Source organism: Aptenodytes forsteri, unplaced genomic scaffold (assembly GCF_000699145.1).
Source record: "Aptenodytes forsteri isolate BGI_AS27 unplaced genomic scaffold, ASM69914v1 Scaffold118, whole genome shotgun sequence".
In the NCBI taxonomy this organism is placed as follows: Eukaryota; Metazoa; Chordata; class Aves; order Sphenisciformes; family Spheniscidae; genus Aptenodytes; species Aptenodytes forsteri.
The window spans coordinates 2,634,259-2,656,211 of NW_008795859.1; the positions used below are offsets into that span (position 1 = coordinate 2,634,259).

The window sequence follows — 21,953 nt, forward strand, 5'->3', positions numbered from 1 at the left end:
TCTGTATTCTAAAAAAAAGCTTCTTTTAGGATTCACTTCTTTTACTAGAATTGCGGTTTTCTTGTTATTTCTTATCTGGAAAAGAAAGTCTTGTATTTCTTTTCTTTTTTTTTTTAAATACCTTCTTATATTTCTTTTTCAGGTCTGCACATGTTTCTAGTTTGAGTTGTTTCCCAGTATTTGGTCTGTATACTAAAAAAAGCTTCTTTTTAGGATTCACTTCTTTTACTAGAATTGCGGTTTTCTTGTTATTTCTTATCTGGAAAAGAAAGACAAACCGAAAACTTCATAAGTTGAAACATGCTGACAGTATCTAAATACCTTCTTATATTTCTTTTTCAGGTCTGCACATGTTTCTAGTTTGAGTTGTTTCCCAGTATTTGGTCTGTATACTAAAAAAAGCTTCTTTTTAGGATTCACTTCTTTTACTAGAATTGCGGTTTTCTTGTTATTTCTTATCTGGAAAAGAAAGACAAACCGAAAACTTCATAAGTTGAAACATGCTGACAGTATCTACCTTCAGTGATTCCATACTGTGTTCTTTACAAGAGCAATACTGCGTGTGTGTGTGCGCAATAAGACAACCAGTAATAACAAGGCCACCTTTACAAGACAGTACCACTATTCTACATGAACCTCACAACTTTTCCTTACCGTGAAAGCACCTGGTTTCTTGATGCAGGTTTAAGTAAGAGCTATTAATTCGGGCTCACATTCCTATCAGAAAATATCCTGAGCAGCTAAAAAGGAGTGCTTCGTACTTAGCGTTGGAAGCAAACTTAACGTGAATTTTAATGTAAGATTGAAAGCATTTTGCAAAACTGAACAGTAATTAATTTGAACAGTAGATTTTTTCCAGAGGAGACAGCGTATTTGGTTAGCCCCCAAAACACTTCTCTGAACATAATCCAAGAGACAAAGAATCTTACCTGTAGTGATAAATAAAATCCATCATCTGGACCCGTCTGTTCTGCCCAGATCTTAGTTGCTTCGTCCCAAGACATTCCTCTCTCTACACTGATCTAGAAGACAGCCGTGCAGGGGTATTTGGGGACAGGCTTTAGAACAGTTACAGACATAGGAACTAAAGAACCATAGACCAAGTATTTCCCAGTGAAAGGCCTGGAACCTCCCCTCACTCAGCACATGCTTAGCCGATTACCATGTTTTAAAAACTTATCGGCAAGCAAGTTTTATTAGTTCATACAAAGAAGGTACAGAATTAACTTACTGTGTATAGTTCTACATGTCCAGAGGTAGAATATCCAGGAGTTAAAAACTTCTTAACGTCTGCCTTCCTTACTTTCTCATCCCCAGAGCCCAAATCTTAAAAGGGAAGGAGAGAGTTATTCTGTTTCTCTCTTCTTACTTAAGTACAAGAGTACCGAGAAGTTGATTTACTCACCTAAGATGCCCATATCGTATCTTCCATTCTTTTTAGCATTTTGAATAACTGCATTTAACGTGTCAGAAAAGTACTGGAATAAAGCATTCTGCTGATGTACTTCCATACCAAGAATTCTATTCAGAAATTTCCCTATATTGTTATAATCTTAAAAAAGAATAAGAAATACATGTATTAGGTCAACAAAGATTAAGTCTGATGACAACAAGCTCTCAATCAGTATTCAAGGAGTCTCAAAAAGACTACTTAAACCCATTCTTTCAGAAATGAGGAAAACATTCTGAAGTTCTCCAAAAAAGTCACTTTTTAGACAGTTACAGCTTCAGTTCTGCTGCTAGGAATCCACTATCACGATATGAGATATTCCTAGCCACATTCTAAAGAGACACTAAACACACAAATACCTTTATCAAGCGTTAGTATTCCAGATCTGTCTTCTACATTTATCAAGCCTACGCCAATCAATCCCTGACGAACATCTAGGAAAAAGAGAAGAGTTAGATCATAGCTGCTTTGCCACCTAATGGTGGCAATGCTCTAAAGTGATTTGCATTTTCTGCATACCGGAGAACAATCAATTGGTAGTACACACATACAAGTGAAAGGAGTGAAAGGTAGCTATTACATCCAGTGAATTATACTTACCTTTGAAGAAGTCTCCAGGAAAATCAGGAGGAGGCGAGACCATTGGGGAGTCTAAGTTCACAATGGATTTCATAACAATCTCTAAAGCATTTCTGCCATACTGCGTAAGAAAGAGAAAGTTGCTCTAACAACGTGATCCAGCATTTGTGCCTCAGCCCCAAGCACGCTGGTTTAACAAGCGTTTGTAATTCACAATGTTTTTCTCTACAATAGTAAAGGGAACTGTTTATTAGCTTTTCAATTATAAACTACACTATAGAAACAGCCCAGTCTTAATTTCTAATTAGAATTGCCAAATTAAGCTTTCAGTTGTGACTGAAAGGACACATACCATTTACTTAAGACTTGGACTGTTAGCAAATGCAGAAAAGTAATTTACACACATATTTGTGTTCCACGTGGCTTTGCAAACAGAACTAAGAATGTTTTCTGGCTATCTCAGAAAGAGGCCTCCTATCAGAAAGTAATACAGTTAAAAGTAAAACACTTCACAGGAGATGGAAGAAATTCTTTCTCAACAGGTCATCTGTGGAATAAGCACCACAGCATGAGCTCTCAACAGAAATAGAACCATCACCTTGTTGTCAAAATTGAATCTGCTGAGGTCTCGAGTTTCTGTAGCCCGTCTGTCACCATGGGTGAGGGCTCCCTGTTAAGACACACCTTTGTAATTAAATCAAATTTTAAGAAAAAGAAATCTAAGTTGTATTTTCTCAAATGAAGGATCAGACTTCTTGAAACAATCTTACCAAGCTCTCCAGTCTTTTTGCAACTATCGATGCAAATCTTTGCTCTCCTGCCAATTCAGAAATTAGGAACACGTACTCTGGAGCAGTCACTTGGTTGGATCTATGAGTTCTTCCTGGATAATTAAGTAGAAGCACATACGTTAAATAAATTTCACTTTCACGAACATTTCTAATAAACTACGAATTGTGAAGAGTAAAGAAAAGCGCCAGAACTTAATCCTGCTGAAAATTAGTTTCTGTTGTAATACAGCCAATAGAAGGTAGTACACACACGCTCCAGAGTTGTGGCAACTTTCATAAAGACACTTGATACATGGAAAAAAACCCTAAGCTGCAGTCTAAGTTTGTTTGCTAGGTTTCTTTGAAAACTTTCAAGACTATTAGCTACGACTATAGATAAAGCTGATTCTGTCCACGGGTAAAAGAGTGGAAGGGTCCTTAAGAGGTTGCCTAGTCAATCTTACTTCCCATCAATTAGCAGTAAATTCAGTTAGTATTACTGAGTACGCTAGGGGAAGGGTACAAAAAAGTTATTTACCAAACTGCTGTATTGCTCTATCGGCGCTCCACGGCAACTCCAGAGTCATGTGAACTCTCCGTCTCTGATTCTTAGCTCTACGGTCTGCTTGCAATGATATACCAGAGCTGGCAGCCTCCGAGATTATGGCAATGTTCTTTTATTAAGAAAGGAGTTGTTAGTTAAGCAATAAATCCAAGATCAAGCTTCAGTTTTCAGTTTCTAAAAAAATTTAATTTTACGATTACTAGTAACATGGGTCTGGAATGGCTTCACTCTTATTTGGTCTTCCTATCGCAAGGCGGGGAGGGGAGAAAAAGTATGGTTCTCTTTATCAGAGTTAGAAAAGCTAACGGCTTTAAGTGAAAGGAGTGGTTTTCACTTTACTTTTCAGCAACACATTTCTGTGCAAATGAAGAAAGATGGTATGTTGCAGTTTTGCCATTCCAAAGGGCAGGTTTCTCTGATGTTGGCCTGCACTGCAGAAAGAAAAAAGTGAAGGGACACAGGGAGACTTGCTCTGATAGCAACCAACAGAGAAGACAAAAAGTTGCTGCTAATACTGTATAAGGAAGAGGATACGACCACTGTAGTATCTGAATGCATTTGCCTTGAAAGAATGTAAGCGTTTTGACTGTGCACAAGTCACTTACAGGAACATGAGTATTTATCCTCAAGAGGAACAACAGTCCACAGAAGTTCCACACAACAACTACATTTACTTGATTTGCCCTCTTGTGGTGGCATGTCCCAAGTGAACCACAGAAATGTTTTTTTTTTTCCCCTCCTTCTTTTATCAGCTTCAGTTCTACTATTATTACAGTCAGTATTTTCTTTCAGAGTGCAATGTAAAGGACAAAAGCTATCACTCTTCCCAGCATTACTTCTCAGTCCTTGTTAAGGTAAACCACCTCCACCTTTTCCCTTCAGCCCTTCACTGAAGTTTTTTCTCCCTCTCGTACCAAGTCAGTCACTGGTTTTCCCCATTTCTCAACTTCATTACTTCCTCTTGGAAGCAGAGGTACACAGTAATCCAGGTAAAAGAATCGCAAAGATGTGGAGGGTTTATCTGCCTTTTAAACATACACTGTTTGCCAAGAGCAGCTCAGAGGTGCCAGCTTTCAGTTTGGCACGCGTGTACACACCTCTTCAGCACAGGCCTTTGTGGCCACCCAAAGTACAGCCTGACCTTTAAAGCATGCTGCAGCCACATATTAGACTGGACTACTGAACATACTGGTTTGAAAAAACAAAACACACAGCAGTGAATGGAAAATGCTTTCTAACTAGTACTTACTTACAGTACCTAAAAAGTCACTGTGGGGTAGCGGTAGAGCCCCAACTTGAATAACTTAATCAATGTTACTATGGCATCTGGCAAGTTTTTCTGAATTGTATCTCTTTAAGGACTACCTTATCTCCATCCATGAACCTCTGCTTTTCCGTGATGTTCAGAATTTCAACGGGCACATCAAGTTCAGATCTTGACTCATAAGATATGCTGCCATCATCATTGCTTACAACTCTCCCTTTGCGGCCTGTCATCTTTAAAAATAAAAGGGAATACAAGCTCATTAGAGCAATACCAAAGTTATTACATGTACAAAAACTTCAAGCAATGCTGCTATTTATTCATACACCAACCTTAAAATAGATTCAGTAATTTACTTAAAGTGCAAAACTACATTAGAGAACCTGGATTATTTTTTGGTTGATGCCATTATCGGCTATGTGGAACCCTTATTTAGGGTAACTCAGGGAATCAAAAGCATAACAAAGCACATCTATGTAGAAATGACGTAGTATTGTAGTACTGTCCATAAGGGATTTACCAAGAGTACTAAGAAAATATAAACTGAAATGACAGCTGAGACTGTCACTGATTTTAATAGGGTCTTTTATATCACAGTGATGTTTCTACTTGATAGAGACGGGTAGCTTACTAAAGACATGTTTCTAAAGTTATTGAGAAAAAGAGAGAGTAATTCGTCAGGCTTTTCACTAACGCAGTTTTATTATACAGGTTCTTAATCTTCATTGCCTAGGAAGATGAACTAAAGCTGCTTTCTGTTTTATATACACCAGCTTCAAACTGACTACAGCTACAGAAATATACCACTATAAAGCAAAAGAGAAACTAGTATGATTTACCCAACAAGAAACTATCGGTCTCAGAAGTAACCTATTTACCCATTCAGAGCCCTTCTCTCTATGCTCACATAATCCTCAAGTTTCTTTTTACTTCAGAGGCATCCAGTGAAAGTAACCTATACTCTTATCCCTGTGAGATTACTGTTTAAAACTGCTAAACAAGTTCTCTTTAATAGATACTTAGGTCACATGCAACCTTGAAGAATAACAACACTGATTTACTGCAGCCAGATAATGTATGGCTGCAGTAGAAAAAACCATCACTTTTCTCTTAACATGAACACCAGCCTACCTCTGCAACATTTTCAGGACCACCCAGTTCATCTATAAGCTCATCCAGTGTATTAGGTGGAAGATCTTCAGCCAGCTTTTCCAGTTTATCAAGCAGTTCTTTTTTCATTTGCTGGGCCCTTTCAACAGCATCCTGACTTGTTACAAAGCTGCTGTTTGTGTTACTGTTTGCTGAAATTTAAGAGAGACTCTTTAAGGTTTAGAATTTCATTGCCTCATTGCTAAGAAAGTGAATTAACACCAAAGAAACTTATTCTTACCTGACGTGTTGGTACTAGAAGTGGTGGTACCAACAGTGGAAGTAAAACAGCTAGGTCGTTTTGATCCGAGACCAGAAGCTAGTAAGGCACTTTGAATAGAATCTGGGTCTATACTTTTCTTCTTTTTCTTGTCTTTATTTTTTTTATGCTCTTTTCTAATTAACCAGGGATCTAAAGTTAAATAAAGTTATTTTCAAAAAGTTTCAAGCATTTACTAAAAAGCCATCCTTTCCTTTGAAAAACTACGTTCTCATTACAAAAGGTGACTTACAAAAGTCTGAACTCCAGTGTGTAAAATCGACTTAAAAGAAGATGCAAATCAACATTCTAGTACTAATTCCAGTCTCATTAAACTACATGCTTATCAAACACTCTTATTTTTGGCTCACTAAAATGGTTAGGAAAGACTTTATGCTTACTATCTGCACGTACAGATACTTGCTTGATAGAACACTTAAACTGTCTTACCATCTTCATCATCTTCACTGGATTCATCTCTGAATGGGTTGAAGTCATCATCATCTCCAGAACTCAAAAATCTGGAGCTCTCATTGTCACTTTCTTCATTGTCTGAAGCATCAGACTCACTTTCACTCTCATCAGAGCTGCTACCTGCAAGGCCACCTGTTTTGCGAGCTTTTTTGGCTTCTCTGCTTATTTCTTCACCTAATTCCAGAAGGATTACCATCACCCCAGAAGAAAAAAAAAGTTAGTTTAGATCTTGTAGTCTAACTTTTGAGGTTTGTTTTACCACCACTGCATGCAAACTAGAAAAATATTCAACTTCTAAAAAAAGAAGTGTTTAAAAGAATCTAATCTAAGTTTTAAGTAAGACCTCTCTCCCAAGTTTTTTTATGATCACCTACTTTTTGGTAAGAATCATAATCAGTTTGGGAAGGAGCGTGGTATTAGGCTTCTCTTTACTGAGCCTCAAGAAGAAAGCAATTATTTGCTTGACTGCATCAGGAAGTGGTCTGACATGTGCAAGGCATTTTGGGATACAATCCTATACTAGATCAACCCAATTTTGAGCAAAGAAGTAACCAGAATTTACAGGTTATATTGCTTCAGCAGCAGTTTTTAAATCTACTAATCAAAATTTCTAATAGAAGTCTTAGACTTGTAATACATGCTTTTTCATGAATGACTGTACTGATATTTACATTCCGATATTTTTTCCAGAGTTCACTCTTAGGCAGCTCTAAAATTGCCATTTTCACTATGGCATTAGTGTAAGAACTTAAGCATTACCTTTCCGTTTCTTTATTTTGTTCTCCTTGCAAGGGCTGTCTCTGGGTGAATTGTTATTACTTTGAGCGGTCAAATCAATTCCCAACAAGCTAAACAACTTCTTCCTGTCAGGAGCTGGAAAGTGCTTTTCAATAAGAGACTGGAATACTCCTCTGTTTAAGAAAAAAGGGTTCTTCAGTCGAATTTGCATTTATTTAAAGTAGAAACCTGTAACATTTTAACAGCTTGCTTGACTTTTCTGAAGAATTATTCCTTGTGAACACTATTACACAAGCACTCTGTATAGTTATCACCCATATTATTGTATTTGTCACCTTCTTAAAAGTAAGACATTTACTTTACAGCACTGTTACTTATAACTTATGAAATTTTTTTGGCATCAAGTGGTACTGCTCCTGCCATTTTCTTATTGCTCAAGGTTTAAATGACAGATTAACTTAATTTATTAAGATCTTCAGCAAGGTAGTCTCAGGATTGGATCTGGCTCATCTGATAAAAGAGGGAAGTCATGATTGCAACCTGCTTTGGTATAAATGCAGTGTACACTTGGCAAGTCTTCCCCTCCTCCCCACTGGAGTAGAACAGTACCAGCTGTTGACACCTGAAAACATTTCACAGAGTGCCAGTAGAACCAGGAACTAACCAATGGTTCACTTCAGCAATACCATCAGATTTTACGTACAGGCAGCTTAAGTAAAGAACACTGGTACTAAAGGATACCCAGCCTTCTGTGCAGTGATGCATGTTTTACACATGAAAGGACAAATTACTACACACACTAAGCTGGACTAACGTTAGTTTTGTAAAGGACAGTTCTAACAAACTTCAATCTTACTTTGCTGTAGAAACAAAGTCATTCAGTTCACCACCACCTTCCTCCAAAGCTTCTAATGTTCTTGCTTCTCCTGTTGACTGCAGGCCAATAACAACACACTAAAGGACAAGTGAATACAAGGCATTGTCACTAAGACGACTGACTTGTAAGTTTATTTTTGCCTGAATTTCTGCTCATTAAATAGCTTCAATACCATAAAGTACAAAAGCATGCTACTACTATGTCTGAAAATATCTGTGTTCTAAACAAAAAAAATATCTATTAGCTTTACATTTAACAAAGGATTTAAAAATAGGTCCTGATCAACTTACTTTCCCATTCTTGATTTCTTCTCGGGCTAGCTGCACCACCCTCTTCACTTTAGATGCTATGCAAAGGTACTTGAAAAACCTCTGATGGGCTGACCAAAACTGACCCCACATAGACTTTTTCATTCGTTGTTCTGCATCGATAAGATCGGCTGCTTGTTGAAACCTCTCTCTAGCACTGACCCACTGAAGAAGAAAACGTTAATTGCTTTACATGTCACATTTCAAGGCTACACAGGTACATTGTTTAATATCCAAATAAAGACAGAAGAGAAGTTTAAAGTTACAGTACTATGGGACTCTGCAGGTCAAGGAAACTCTTCATATATCAAAGCAAGCTCACAAAAAAAGAAAATAACTATGGCTTAGTAAATTCAGAAGAGAATTACTCTCATAATGGAAAGCAGATACATTTACATTACTACCAATGCAAACATACACAGCATTTTCTAATTATCTAGTTTCTCCATTAATACAGTCAGGTTAAAAAAAGCAAAGAGCACTGCCTATAGTTAAGTACAAAGCAAGATCCCAAGGAGAGAAAAACCCCACTGCCTTCGTTTCTACAACATTTTGTTATACCAATTGTTTCCAGACTATGTAAAGTAAGCTTTGGACCCAAGTTTAGTGATTCTTTTAAACAACATTCATGAAGTGCTGTTTTAAAGTTGATGTTATACACCTGCCAAAGATAAGTTTTAATTATTGTAGCTATACAACATGAATAACGAGTCATCCTTAAGCACCTCTTAAGCAGGTAAAGACCCTGCTCATTTTAATCTATGTCCAAGGAGTAATTATTTTTATCTAATACAGCAGTGGTAATGTACAAGCAGGATGTACACTCAGAAAAAAAGACACTCAGCTTAGCGTATGGACAAAACAATTAAGAACATGAAAAAGATAACCAGCGGGTGAATAAAGGAAAACATTAAAGGGAACCACAGCTTCACTGTGTTTGATTTGATCTGCCATGTGATTAAAACTACCGCCCTGTACTGTTTAACTACAAGCACCACTCCACCACACCGCTTCAGTGAAGAAGTGCATGCAGCCTGTCTAATGTTTTGCAGCTTGTTCTCAGCTCAGTTGCCTAAAGGGGGAGGACTGGAGCACAAAAATATGACCAACAGGTGAACAGCTTTATCTTAGGCAAGTGGATCTGGCAGATACTGGAAGATGCACCCAAACCCGCAGCTTTTATGACTCAGAACAAGAATTAACAGCTTCTGCCAAGTCTTAAATGGAGAAATCTTTATACTAAAACGAGACAAGAAGATGCCATTCCTGTCTCTCAACAGGCTATTTCAGGAGCATTCAAGTTTAAACCAAGTAACTTCAACCTCTCAGAACTCAATACAGAAAGCAAATTTAAAAAGGCGTTCTTACCAGTTTCACAGATTTATTGTACATTTTAACATATTCCTGTGAAAGCAGAACTTCATCAATTTTGAAAGTTACACCTGAAAAACTCAACTGTCTTGCTATGTACATTCCTCTCAGCTTCATATCCATAGCAACTATTTCCATGGCACCAACACCTCTAAAATAAAGGAACAAATTAAGTCAATATTAGAATTTTCAAGAGCAAGGATTTGTTAAAAACACCCTCAAGTACTTTAGAAGAAAATAGCATGATTACAAATGTGAAGGAATGTGTTTTCAAAATCATTAGTACTGTTTCGTTAAACACATCAAATCAGGGGGTCTTGAAATTTAGCCTTCACATAAAACTGTATCACTGCCTCATGAGTATTAAGTGTATCCCAAGAGGTATAAACGCTCAAATAGTTACTTTTTCCCAAGCGACCTAGCATGCATTAGGAGACAGTACCTTACAAACTGTAACTGGATAGTGAAGTTGATCCAAATATATAACAAAATCTTGCACTGCAATTTTATAAACTCCACTGAAGATTTAAAATAATGAATACAAACTGTATTAAGCTTTTCTGTTTTATGCTGATATGAAAATAATTAAATTAGTAGGTAATTTAAGTTCTTTTCAACAGCAACACACCTTTAGCAATACCAATAGCACAGAAGTCAACTGCAAAGCTAACCTACTCACAAGCTTGGGCCTGTAATTTCGTTACTGCTCAATTGATACGTACTCAGTAATAAAGTGGAGACTACACTTGCACAGCCTAGAAAAATCATGCATCATGTAGATGGTATGCAAGAAGATGCATACTAAGCCCTACTGTAGTATTCTGAAGTGTTCAAAATTCTTTTTAAGTAGGCAAAACACAATATATTAAGATGCTCACCTACCAAAGAATGTGGCAGTTGCATCTTCTACTGACCTCTCACATTTAGTTTTTTTTAGTAAGTTCAAAATACAAAGTACCTTGCAACAGCACACATAATTCTTCTGAACTGGGTTCTTATGCCAGAAAGCACAAGAACAAGACTTCTTCCTGTTAAACCGCCTAAGCTGAATGCATAAACATTAGAGGGCTTCTGCATATAGTGAGACATCAACTATACTGAGCATACTCAGTACATAGTGTATTTTCATGATAAGCAGCAAAATATTTTCATTTCATAACACCCACGTTTTAAGAGGGCTATTTTCCCAGGAAGCTTCTAAAGCTCTCAAAAATTTCTGTGAGCAAGGGAAACTTCCCATTTTTTACCACATAAGATGCATTACATTTCTGCTAGATTTAGAAAGTAGAGTCAGAAAGTTCTTAGTGTGACAGGACGAGTTTGCAGAGGACTATGAGTGAGTGAAGACAAAAGAACTAGAAAGCAGTCAGCCACAACCATGTGCATTCTTGCTATAGCTCTTCGAAATATTACCTTCTTTCAACAGCCTGAATAAAGTCACTGAATTCCCTAAATGGAGTTCCTTCACCCCATATTCCAAGACGGTTCATATATGCCATATTTCTTGGCTCAGATGCACCTAGGAGAAGAACACACTCTGTACCAATGCCAGTAAAAACATAGACACATTTAATGCAAACCAAGTAGTACATACCTGTGGCACTAGCATAAACAACCCTGGCTTTTGGAAGTTTATTTTGAAGTTCCAATACAGCCAGACCTGTTTTTGTTGGTTTTGATGAACCAACAGGACACAGATTCTTAGCTTTATGACACTCATCAAATACAATCTGACCCATAATTAAGGAAAAAACTTTGTCCCACTTATTTTTAGAATGGAGAGCTAAAACGGAAGACAAGAAAATCTGCTAATTACAATAGGGGGCAGCAGTAAATTGTAAACTGAAAAAGACACTAGTCATGTTTTTTCCACTAAAAACTTTAGGAAAAATATTTCGCTAGTAAGTATTTAAGAGCACAATTACCAACACTTGAGTTCTTTAAAATGCTGTTGGTACTCAAAAAATTTTTTAAAGAATTAACTGGTAAAAATTTCAGTGTAAACTTAAGGTTCTTAAACATATTTTAATTTTGTGTTCATTATAGAAAAAGCAGAAGCTTCACTCTTGTACCAGAGTTGTGTGGCAACAATATGATGGTAATAGATTTGGCATGAAGTCTGTAAAACTTCAAGTCTAACGTCAGAGCATGCACACAAGCGATTACTGTCATGAATAAAGAACAAGACCTAAAAATACCAACAAATAAAAATACAAGATTGTCTTTAAAGATGTCAGCTTAAATAGCAATTTGGTTACAGTCAACTGAACTCCAGATAAAGGATACAACTCCATCAAAGTCTTCACCACACCAGTGAAGAAGCTGCTTTAATCTGGTTTTGTATTTACCACCAGACTGACTTTCACCAATAAGAGAAGAATAAGTAGCAAAGATGACACCTTTCTTCACACTTCCATTATGTTTGGAAGAAATTTTCCCGTACTTGAACTGCAATAGAAAGATAAAAGTTACAGAAATTATTCAAAAGAGATCCCTCCTCAAACCCACCTACCCTATGATTAAGGCATGCTGGGGGTCTTAACCTTAAGGTTACACTTTGAACCACCTGTATCCCTACATCACGACTAGGGCACAGCTGGCATACGGTAACGTGGCTAAGGGGTTATACAGGGCCTTACTTAAATACAGACTTAAGGAAGACTAGATCAGAGGCCTCAAAAGATTAACAGCCACCTTCTTCGACTACATGGTTTCCTTAAATACAATTAATATTTTAGTTTCAGTGCATCCCTTAGAGCTAATAGGTCAAGTGTATTTACAGCTGCTACCATAAATGACAGTTTGTAAAGCTTTGCTGTATTTTAGAAATTAAGACTTCACAAAGCAACAACACTAACTTAAAACAAACTTTAACTTCAGTGATTTCAACCAGTAATCACACTTCACAATTTATCCAAGTGGCTAATCCTGAGCAGAGGCCCAGTCTGCAAAGATAACTGCACATGCTACTACTGCTTCAATAAATTACTGAGGAAGTCTATTATTCAAGTATTACATACAAAATGTATTACATATAAAATGTGCACTGGGAGATAGAAAGGGAAAAATTCAAATGCTACAGAGTCTAAAAGATTTAAAGAATATTTCAGCTTCTAGAAAACACTCTACTAGTAGTGCCAGTAGTGGCTTGAAGAGTAATGTTTTAAAAAAAAAATCACATACTAAGACTTAATCCTACAAGGGGCCTATTTACATGATTAACTTGAAGGACTGTGTGGTTCTTCATAAGATTAAGGCCTGTCAAACAAGACCGACACAGCAAATTTATTGAAATTAGTACATTCTTGCTCTTAAAACAGTCAACATGCACAACTTGTCACACAAGCGTACCTAAAGTTTTGCCTCAACTGTACATAGTAAAAAGTTTCCACACCTTGTTTAATGAATGAACCAATATGTTTTTTGCTCCAATATCTCTCAAATCTCTTTCAGCATCGTATTTCAGATCATTTGACACGCTAAACCTGAAGATATAAAACAAAGCATATGTTCTGTAAGTTACAGCAGAAGTTCAAAAAGCAGTTGCTAGAACATTTGTTGGAAGACAGATTACACGGAAGTTAAGTACTACAGTCACTACAGTGACCGCTCTAACAAATTCTGACACACTTACCAGACTGCTCTTTTTCTGCCTAACAAGTAATTTTCATAGATTATTCCAGCTATGGTCCTTCCTTTTCCTACACCAGCACCATCACCTATCAAGAATCCAGCTCTGTCTCCATTGGGCAGGAATGTTTCATGTTGCTGTAGGAGAAAGAACAAAAAACTTGTACCCATTCTCCAGAACACATGACTGTGAATTGTCAGAGATGAGCAAACATAAGAAACATCCTACTGGATGAGACCAGTGGTCCACCCAGCCAAGCAGCCTCCCGATAGCAGGAAAAGGGATTTTTTAGGGAGAGCACGTGAGCCTACCTGCTTTATGTGATCCATTCTCCCCCTTCTTCCCTCAGCACCTAGAACTGCTGTAAAATTGCTGTACATATCTGACTAATTCTTTTAGTGCTTACTACCAGACCGGCTGCTTTTTTTAACCCACTGATACGCACCTCTACAGCCTTTTGTGGCAGCAAGACCCAGACATCCACTGCCTGTGTAAAGAAGTGTTCTTCTATCCATTTTAAACCAATCTCCTATCAAGTTTCACCAAGTTCTGCTTTGTTCTTGTTTTGCAGGATTCCACTGCCTTCTTGATTACGTAAACCTTGATTTCATTACCCTTCATTTTTCTCCTCTCCAGCCTGAGGCATCCCAGCCTTGTTAGTCTCTTTTCACAAGGCAACTTCTTCCCTCCTGTGACTGTTTTAGTCATCCTCTAACTTCACTACCTTCCTCCCTGACATGCAGAGAGCTGCATGCACAACATCTGATGTGGGCCCACTGAAGTTTAATACAGCAGCAAAATAACACCTAGTCTCATTCTCTATACCCTTCCCAATGATGCCAAACAGCGTTGGCTTTCTTAGCCTGCTGCTACTGCAGCAAGTTATTTCAGAGAAATAAAGATAATGACTAAGATGTCCTTCCTGAGTTTTAAGACAGTTTGAGATCAGCATCATGGAAGCGGTTTAGACAAAGCTTTTCCTAGGTGTATTACCTCACATTTATCTGAACTGAAGCTCACCTGCCTTCTTGAGTTGAACTTCTCAACTTCTTGAGTTGCCTTCTAATGCAACTCAAACCTTTAAGCTCTTAATATTTTACCTCCTTGTAAAACTGACATAGCTGCACTTGTCAGATAGTATTTTTCTTCTTAAATTCTACGTTAGCTTTTAAGCTGTACTGATGTCTAGCATACCTGGGCTGCGTAAGTGATTGCTTCAAGTTGCAAAGCTGACAACCAGCCACTATCAATCGTTTCTTCCGATATTGACGTCTGGTACCACACATCAGGAGGAGTTACACTGGATAATGAGCTGGTTTCCACTACTGGATCAGGATGACGTAGACCAATTTTTACTGGTTGAAAAGGGAGGGGGAGGAAGGGAGAAGATGAAAACATAATACAGAGTTCTGTTGCTGCAGCATAGGTTTTATGTTTACCAAAACAAATTACAATTGTCCATTGTAAAGGCTGAACTCAACAACAACTATGTTTTATTGCAACAGTACATCAAGTGTTAAACAAACTGCATCACATACAAAGGAATACATTAACCTGAATTTATGTAATTGCAATCTTAACTTTGTTTCTCTTCTCACCACCTTCCCCCAATTTTTATGGAATTAGATAAAATTCAGTTCATAAAAAATTAAAGCATTTGTGTACTCAACATGTTTGAGAAAAACTAGTCTGAACCTTGCCTTCCCAAAGGCCAGAGGCAGCCTCAAGATGCCAGAATCACAAAAGCAAAATTCTTCTATTTATATAGTGCTGTTTTTAAGTAATATGAGAGAAAAGATTTAGAACAGACATGGTTTAATTGCCGACAGATCTCAGTGACAATAAAAATTAACCATTTAGCTACAAACTCCACGCAAAATTTTTTGCCTTGCTTTTACAGCACGTCAGCAATGTACCTAGGAAACAAGGTAACAACTTTTTGTTGCTGATTACAATAAAGAAGAGAAAGGAGAAAAAAGAGGAGATAGCAATTAACAGCAGTGAAAGACTCACTTTTTTAAAAAACAAAACCAAAACAGCTCTAAGTCAGTCAGGAACAATGCAGGGAGAATGTGCTCAGCGTAATTTCACACCAAAAGACTCAAACTAAATTCTTAAGTGTAGCAGTGACCACTTAATCCCTTTAAAAATTTCCTCTGCTGAGGCACAAAGCATCTTAACACAGGTAAAAAAAGACTGATCCTGGTTCATCAATCATATTTCTGAAACAAGTACTGCTCAAAGATACACTAAAGAATTCCTTTTCTATTAGAAAAAAAAAAATCTGCGTACCTTCCAAAACTAAGCGCTATAGAAGAGAAAGTTTTCCTAGGAAAACCCACCACAAATTCAGGTCCTTTTTACTTGATTCAGAGAGTAACCTATCAGGTTTTTTGGTTTTAGTAACTACAGAAGAGTAAATAACAAATTAGCTCTCAAAACATTTCAGCCTTTTGACATAATAAAACTTTAGGTCGTACATTTTATTGGCATATACTCAGCGTAAGTTTCTGCGTGGCCCATTTCTTCCTCATCTTCTTCCTCAGGTTCTTCCTCTTCTTTTACTGCTGGCACTTTCTAGAATAGAGAAATACCTGCATTAGTCACACAGCACATAGAGTATTAACGATGTCCTGGAAATTAACATGAGAAATGAAATGAGCACAAACTTGCACTTGAATGTTTTCACATGACCTAGATGAACCAGTGAGGAGCAGGGAAACTACAAACGGAAATGTAGATTTCTTACACTCTGAACAACCCTTTGAAGACACAAAGTCAGGGAACTTCCTCTGCTTTGCAAGGAGATTCAAGTACTCCAAACTCACATAAGCAGAATTAAAAAAGAAACACTTCCTACAGCATTTTAAATCCAAACCAGGACTTAAAGAAGACTGCCTTGTAAACAGAACAGCTAGTTAACAGCCAAAACCTAACTTTCAAGTACTCCCATAAAGTCTCCTGCAGTTTCACATTCATTACATGATTTTAGAACTTAGGGGAATAGTTTAATAGTCACAGTTCTATCCAGTATTCTCTGAAACCTGACAGTTACCCATTGTTTACTGTGATCTTGATCAATGTAAATATATGAATATTTTTAAAGTACTCACTAAAGTTAACAGCCAAAACCTAACTTTCAAGTACTCCCATAAAGTCTCCTGCAGTTTCACATTCATTACATGATTTTAGAACTTAGGGGAATAGTTTAATAGTCACAGTTCTATCCAGTATTCTCTGAAACCTGACAGTTACCCATTGTTTACTGTGATCTTGATCAATGTAAATATATGAATATTTTTAAAGTACTCACTAAATCAAAAATCTTCCACAATTACTAATTCATTGTTTAATATAAAAAAGTAATCTGAAAATCCTTCTGTATGCCAGTCACTAAGGAGCACTGTTCATCGCAAACTTTAGCCCGATTCCGGCTATCAGTGAAGATGCTGAAACTCAAGTGTTTACAGCATCAGAATGTATTTTTACTACATTTAGAAAATGGAACGATACTCAATTTACATCTTAAATCAAACCGCCCAGAAGGTCAGCCATGCTAGAGAAAGTCTTCCAGTTTCCTAGTTGCTAGTTATATGAATGGGGATATTTTAAAAGAAATGTCTTAAAACACAGAGCAAGTGATATGCTTATCAGCTTTAATTGGAGCACACCCTTCTTTGTCCATACAACGAGGTTCTGTTAAGGACAGTAATTTCTTGAAATTGTCATTTACTATACAGGTAGTTTGCGCTGCACAGCTGTTAGTTTTAGTCATCTAACCAAGTATTCATCTAGTGGAGAAACTAACCTTTTGAACAAACAGATGCACTCGATAATTCTACCACACAAAAGGCATATATGAATAACTACTGAAACTAGTCACAGGTGGCTGAGGCAGATAAAATATACATTCATTTGGCAAATTAACCATTTGTACTACTTACCATAGTAGGTGAAAAACTTCTCATTTTAATATCATTTATCCATATTCTTGCTACCTCTTTTGTGGAAGCCTCCTTCTTCACTGCACCGTTGCTTAGATCGGCTACAAAAGAAAAGCTGTGTTTTACAGGAATTCCCTCCAAACATGGACTCAAATTAACATCCTTCTCTACTAATAAGCTGGAAGAGAAGTTTAAGATGTCCAGTAGCACACTGATGCTTCAAGAACACAATACTTTTGTCTAAATTAAAAAGCCTGAGCAAGGAATTAAATCCTGTTATTTCTTTGACTGAAGAATCTTCCCATGCAATACCACCACATCTGACAGTAGGTTCAGTATTTAAAAAAAAAGTATTTTGGACCGTCACCAAATCTGTGTATCATCTTTAGAAATACTCCATCTTGTGAGCCTTTGAAGTTTAACAAACCAGAAAGCCCAGTGTTTCAACAGAAATGAACCTACCTGGTCTGGTGGCATTTACCACCTTAGGAGAAACTACAATTATTTCTGTAAAACAAAAAGTCAACACTTTGGACTCAATTGTTTAAAGTCTTAACAAGATCCCTTAAGAGGACAATTTATTAACTTTTGTGTCCTCAGCCACATTTGGAAGCAACTGGCAATAGGTTTCAGTACAGAACTAAAAAAATTTACACAAGGATAGATGTAAAAACGTTGAAAGCAGCTGTCAAGCTTCCATCATGTTGATGGTCAATGCATGTAATAATTGTTTTTTAGGGCATTTATGCTAAATTTAAGACAATTGCACAAATAAGGTTTTCCTCAAAGAGCCTGCATAATTCAACTTTTTAATATTTTCCAATCTAGGACTCCTGCTGCCTGAATTATAAAAGACCATGCTTCCTTCCAAGAGCTTCTCTGCCCTTGAATTTTCTACAAGTATTTGTCAATTTTTTATAAGCACGAAGAAGGATCCAGAAACACAAGCACACAAATAAGATTAGAAATGCAGTTCTAGAAGTTGCACGTCTCCTTTTTACTTAATACAGAAGCTACAGATTCAACTATTTTCTGCAGCTGTGCCACTACAACAGCTATTGTGTATTGATGTTACCTATTACTTATGTGCTTGTGTGTTTTCATTTAGCACAAAGGGGATAAGTCAGTCCCATAAAACCTTCTCCCCCTGCTGCTCTTCACTCCTTTACCCCCCATCCCAACTTCAGTTGGTGTCAACTTCAATTTTTGTCAACCACTCTGTAACAGAAAGCAATGAAACAAGGAGGCACATTCTTCTTTTTGTTTCAGTCCTGACAGCTTCATTTATTGCGCACGCTATCTGCATATGAAAAAATAGGTTACTTCCAACCCCGCCCATAAAAATCAGTAAATCTTATTTCAGAGACAATGAAAATATTGTAATCCAGAAAAAGCCTGCATACCTTTCAGAAAAAGCAGCAATAGAGGTATCTTCAAACTCAACTAGTCTGATCTTAACCCCATGCTAAAACCAGAATAACTTGAAAGAATCAAATCATAAAAATACACACACGTGCAGCTCTTCCCGTATATTGAGCTGACCATGTAAGCTGTCCACGTATCAGAAATAACATTCAAGAAAAGATTATGAAAGGAACCACAAAATGAAGATTTGGAGTGTGGTAACAAAATACTTGCGGCATTTAAGTTAACACATTTAAGAAGTAACATGGAAACAAACAGCAAGTTTTTAGGACTTAAGTTTTTAAACACAATAGATCTGATGCCTCCCACAAAACATACAGGGACAGAGATGCTCTTTCCTAGGGTGTTTCTGTAAAGCGTCTCCTATCATAGGAGTACTAGCACGTACTACAAATCTAGTTTGCAAGATGCCAAAAAGTACTCATTTGTCATTGTTCCACAGCAAATATACAGTAGAAGAGAAACTGATGTAGACTCAAGTAAGATGCTAAATTAACTTCAGTAATGTTCATGAATTAATTTTACCAATTTGCCAGCTGCACTCTAAAATGTCATTTTCCTCATTCCTTGCAGTAAATCAAAAGCTTTGATTTTTTTTTTAAAAAAAAGCCTGTTTTGTATTACTTCACCCTGAATTCTAACACTATTAAAGTTAGAATAGAATTTATCAGGTTTTCTGGACCATTTCATTTTACTGCAATATTCTTACTCATCAATGAAAATACAAGATGTGCGAAGATCTTAATATTATATTATTTCACTATTTGTCTAAAATAATTATGAAGAAAGAAGAAAACTCACTTGCTGCTGTTGCTACTGGTTGGGCAATATTAGGAGGTGGCTTCAATTTCATAAGTTCATTAAGACTGTTATTCTTTAGCAGATCTTTCAGCTGAATCTGGTCCTTTGAAGGTGTAGTGGTCAAGGCATTGCGTACTGCTGGTGCTGCAACCGAGGGTCGAGTAGTTGTGCTGGTCTGAATGATTTTTGCTACAGTGATAGTCTGCCTCGTAGTTGTAACAGGTGTTGTTTTTGTCATCACTATTGTAGTCCCCAAAGTTGGAAGCTGATTTATTTGATTCAGCACAAAGGTTGTGGTAGATGGTGGTTGCTAGCAACAAAGAACCAGGGAAATTTTCAGAAGACAGCAAGAAAAAGCAGACTTTATTAGCCTTTCATCTAGAGCATCTAGGAGTCACCAGTTTCTAAAAGACTCTTGTAATAAGAAATGTCTTCGCATAACGTGCTGAAGATGCTAGAGTAATTATCTTGTGGTGCAACAGTCTCAGCAAGAAGTGCCTATTTATCAATGTATTGCCGTACGTATTTTTGAATGGTATTTTTAGATTTTATTTTAAGGTAAGGGAAAGGAAATAAAAAATAGGATGAAGGATTCGTCACCTAGACACAAAACATGACTACTACAGGTACAGGAACCCTGAGCTGAAGAGAATTTCCAATATATAAACTAACTGCACAATTGTCAGAGTAAGTAGCTTGGGTTACTTAAAGTATACGTGCAGCCTTTTTCAGACACACTGCACTACATCCACCTTCCTGTACATCTGCTTTTTATATTCTGATTTCAGGTGCAACCACCAGACTATGGTGCTCAGAATTATCTGCAGCTAGAAAAGGTGCTACACAGTTCGGGTACAGGAAGCAAGTTTACACAACCTCCCTATCCCCAGAATTTGCATGCAGGGGAAGTAAAAGGCACACGGGACACCTCAAATTTTTTTCTACATACTGCTTTGTCCTCTTTTGTGTTCCTTGTCATAGAAATCATATCAACCCACGGGTACGCTCAGCTTTCACAGTCTTAGTACAAGTAGAACTGAGACGATGGCCAACTGGCATTTTACAGTCCCACCTCTTCTGTTACGTTTTACTAATATACTGTATTGGGTTTACACGGCAAGGTTTTGGTAGGGGGGGGGCTACAGGGGTGGCTTCTGTGAGAAGATGCCAGAAGCCTCCCCCACTTCCGATACAGCCAGTTCCCCCCAGCTACAAGACGGACCCACCACTGCCCAAGGCTAAGCCAATCAGCGATGTTGGTAGCGCCTCCGTGATAACATATTTAAGAATGGGTAAAAACTGCTGCACAATCAGCAACTGGGAGAGATGAGTGAGAGTGTGTGAGAAAAACAACTCTGCGGGCACCAAGGTCAGTGAAGAAGGAGGGGGAGGAGGTGCTCCAGGCGCTGGAGCAAAGACTCCTCTGCAGCCAGTGGTGAAGCAGGCTGTTCCCCTGCAGCCCATGGAGGTCCACGGTGGAGCAGATATCCACCTGCAGCCCATGGAGGACCCCATGCTGGAGCTGGTGGATGTGCCCGAAGGACACTCTGACCCCACAGAGAGGAACCCACACTGGAACAGGTTTTGTGGCGGGACCTGTGGCCATGCGGGGGACCCACGCTGGAGCAGTCTGTTTCTGAAGAACTGCACCCCGTGGAAAGGACCCATGCTGGAGCGGTTTGTGAAGAACTGCAGCCCGCGGGGAGGACCCAGGTTGGAAAAGTTTGTGAAGGAGCTGCTGGAGCAGGGGAAGAGCGTGGGGAGGAAGGAGCAGCAGAGACAATGTGTGATGATGCTGGGAGTGAAGTTGAGTCCAGGAAGAAGGGAGGGGTGAGAGGAAGGTGTTTTTAGATTTGTTCTTATTTCTCATTATCCTACTCCCTTGTTAACTGGCAATAAATTAAATTAATTTCCCCAAGTTGACTCTGTTTTGCCTGTGACAGTAATTGCTGATCTCCCTGTCCTTATCTCGACCCACGACCCTTTCGTCCTATTTTTTTTTTCTCCCCTCATCCAGTTGAGGACGGGGAGTGATAGAGCAGCTTAGTGGACACCTGGTGTCCAGCCAAGATTAACCCACCACATACACACATACAAAATCCTGAAGTACCAGTTCTTACCCGAACATTTAATAAGGCTGGAGTTGATACAGTCTCTGGTTCTTGTTTCACAGCAGCTGTGGCCTCAGTCTCCAAGCCTAGTTCTAACGCACTAAGTGGCACTGACTGCAGAGGAAAGAAAGTAAGCGTCAGGAAACACTCACATTAGCAGGGAAAAAACCCTTAAGACTAAATATCCACCCACAAAATGGAAGTTAATGGGGAAGTCCTTAACTGTGCTCATCAACA

The 21,953-nt window shown here is 38.0% G+C and overlaps 1 protein-coding gene across 1 annotated transcript in view; it reads right to left on the reverse strand.

Moving 5' to 3' along the window:
* Positions 1 to 21,953, reverse strand: part of SBNO1 (strawberry notch homolog 1) — a 34,866-nt gene that overhangs the window by 6,581 nt on the left and 6,332 nt on the right. Inside the window, exons 3-29 of the mRNA XM_009283922.2 lie at positions 21,726 to 21,830; positions 19,606 to 19,915; positions 17,380 to 17,480; positions 15,916 to 16,012; positions 14,630 to 14,790; positions 13,439 to 13,572; positions 13,199 to 13,289; positions 12,091 to 12,252; positions 11,399 to 11,534; positions 11,218 to 11,323; positions 9,802 to 9,955; positions 8,416 to 8,598; positions 8,105 to 8,202; positions 7,270 to 7,421; positions 6,487 to 6,684; positions 6,019 to 6,189; positions 5,760 to 5,929; positions 4,730 to 4,861; positions 3,338 to 3,473; positions 2,800 to 2,912; positions 2,628 to 2,699; positions 2,051 to 2,150; positions 1,810 to 1,884; positions 1,406 to 1,552; positions 1,232 to 1,326; positions 930 to 1,022; positions 322 to 459 (exon numbers count right to left, since the gene is read on the reverse strand). Coding sequence (XP_009282197.1) covers positions 322 to 459; positions 930 to 1,022; positions 1,232 to 1,326; positions 1,406 to 1,552; positions 1,810 to 1,884; positions 2,051 to 2,150; positions 2,628 to 2,699; positions 2,800 to 2,912; positions 3,338 to 3,473; positions 4,730 to 4,861; positions 5,760 to 5,929; positions 6,019 to 6,189; positions 6,487 to 6,684; positions 7,270 to 7,421; positions 8,105 to 8,202; positions 8,416 to 8,598; positions 9,802 to 9,955; positions 11,218 to 11,323; positions 11,399 to 11,534; positions 12,091 to 12,252; positions 13,199 to 13,289; positions 13,439 to 13,572; positions 14,630 to 14,790; positions 15,916 to 16,012; positions 17,380 to 17,480; positions 19,606 to 19,915; positions 21,726 to 21,830 — 3,630 coding nt within the window. The remainder of the gene's footprint in view (positions 1 to 321; positions 460 to 929; positions 1,023 to 1,231; positions 1,327 to 1,405; positions 1,553 to 1,809; positions 1,885 to 2,050; positions 2,151 to 2,627; positions 2,700 to 2,799; positions 2,913 to 3,337; positions 3,474 to 4,729; positions 4,862 to 5,759; positions 5,930 to 6,018; positions 6,190 to 6,486; positions 6,685 to 7,269; positions 7,422 to 8,104; positions 8,203 to 8,415; positions 8,599 to 9,801; positions 9,956 to 11,217; positions 11,324 to 11,398; positions 11,535 to 12,090; positions 12,253 to 13,198; positions 13,290 to 13,438; positions 13,573 to 14,629; positions 14,791 to 15,915; positions 16,013 to 17,379; positions 17,481 to 19,605; positions 19,916 to 21,725; positions 21,831 to 21,953) is intronic.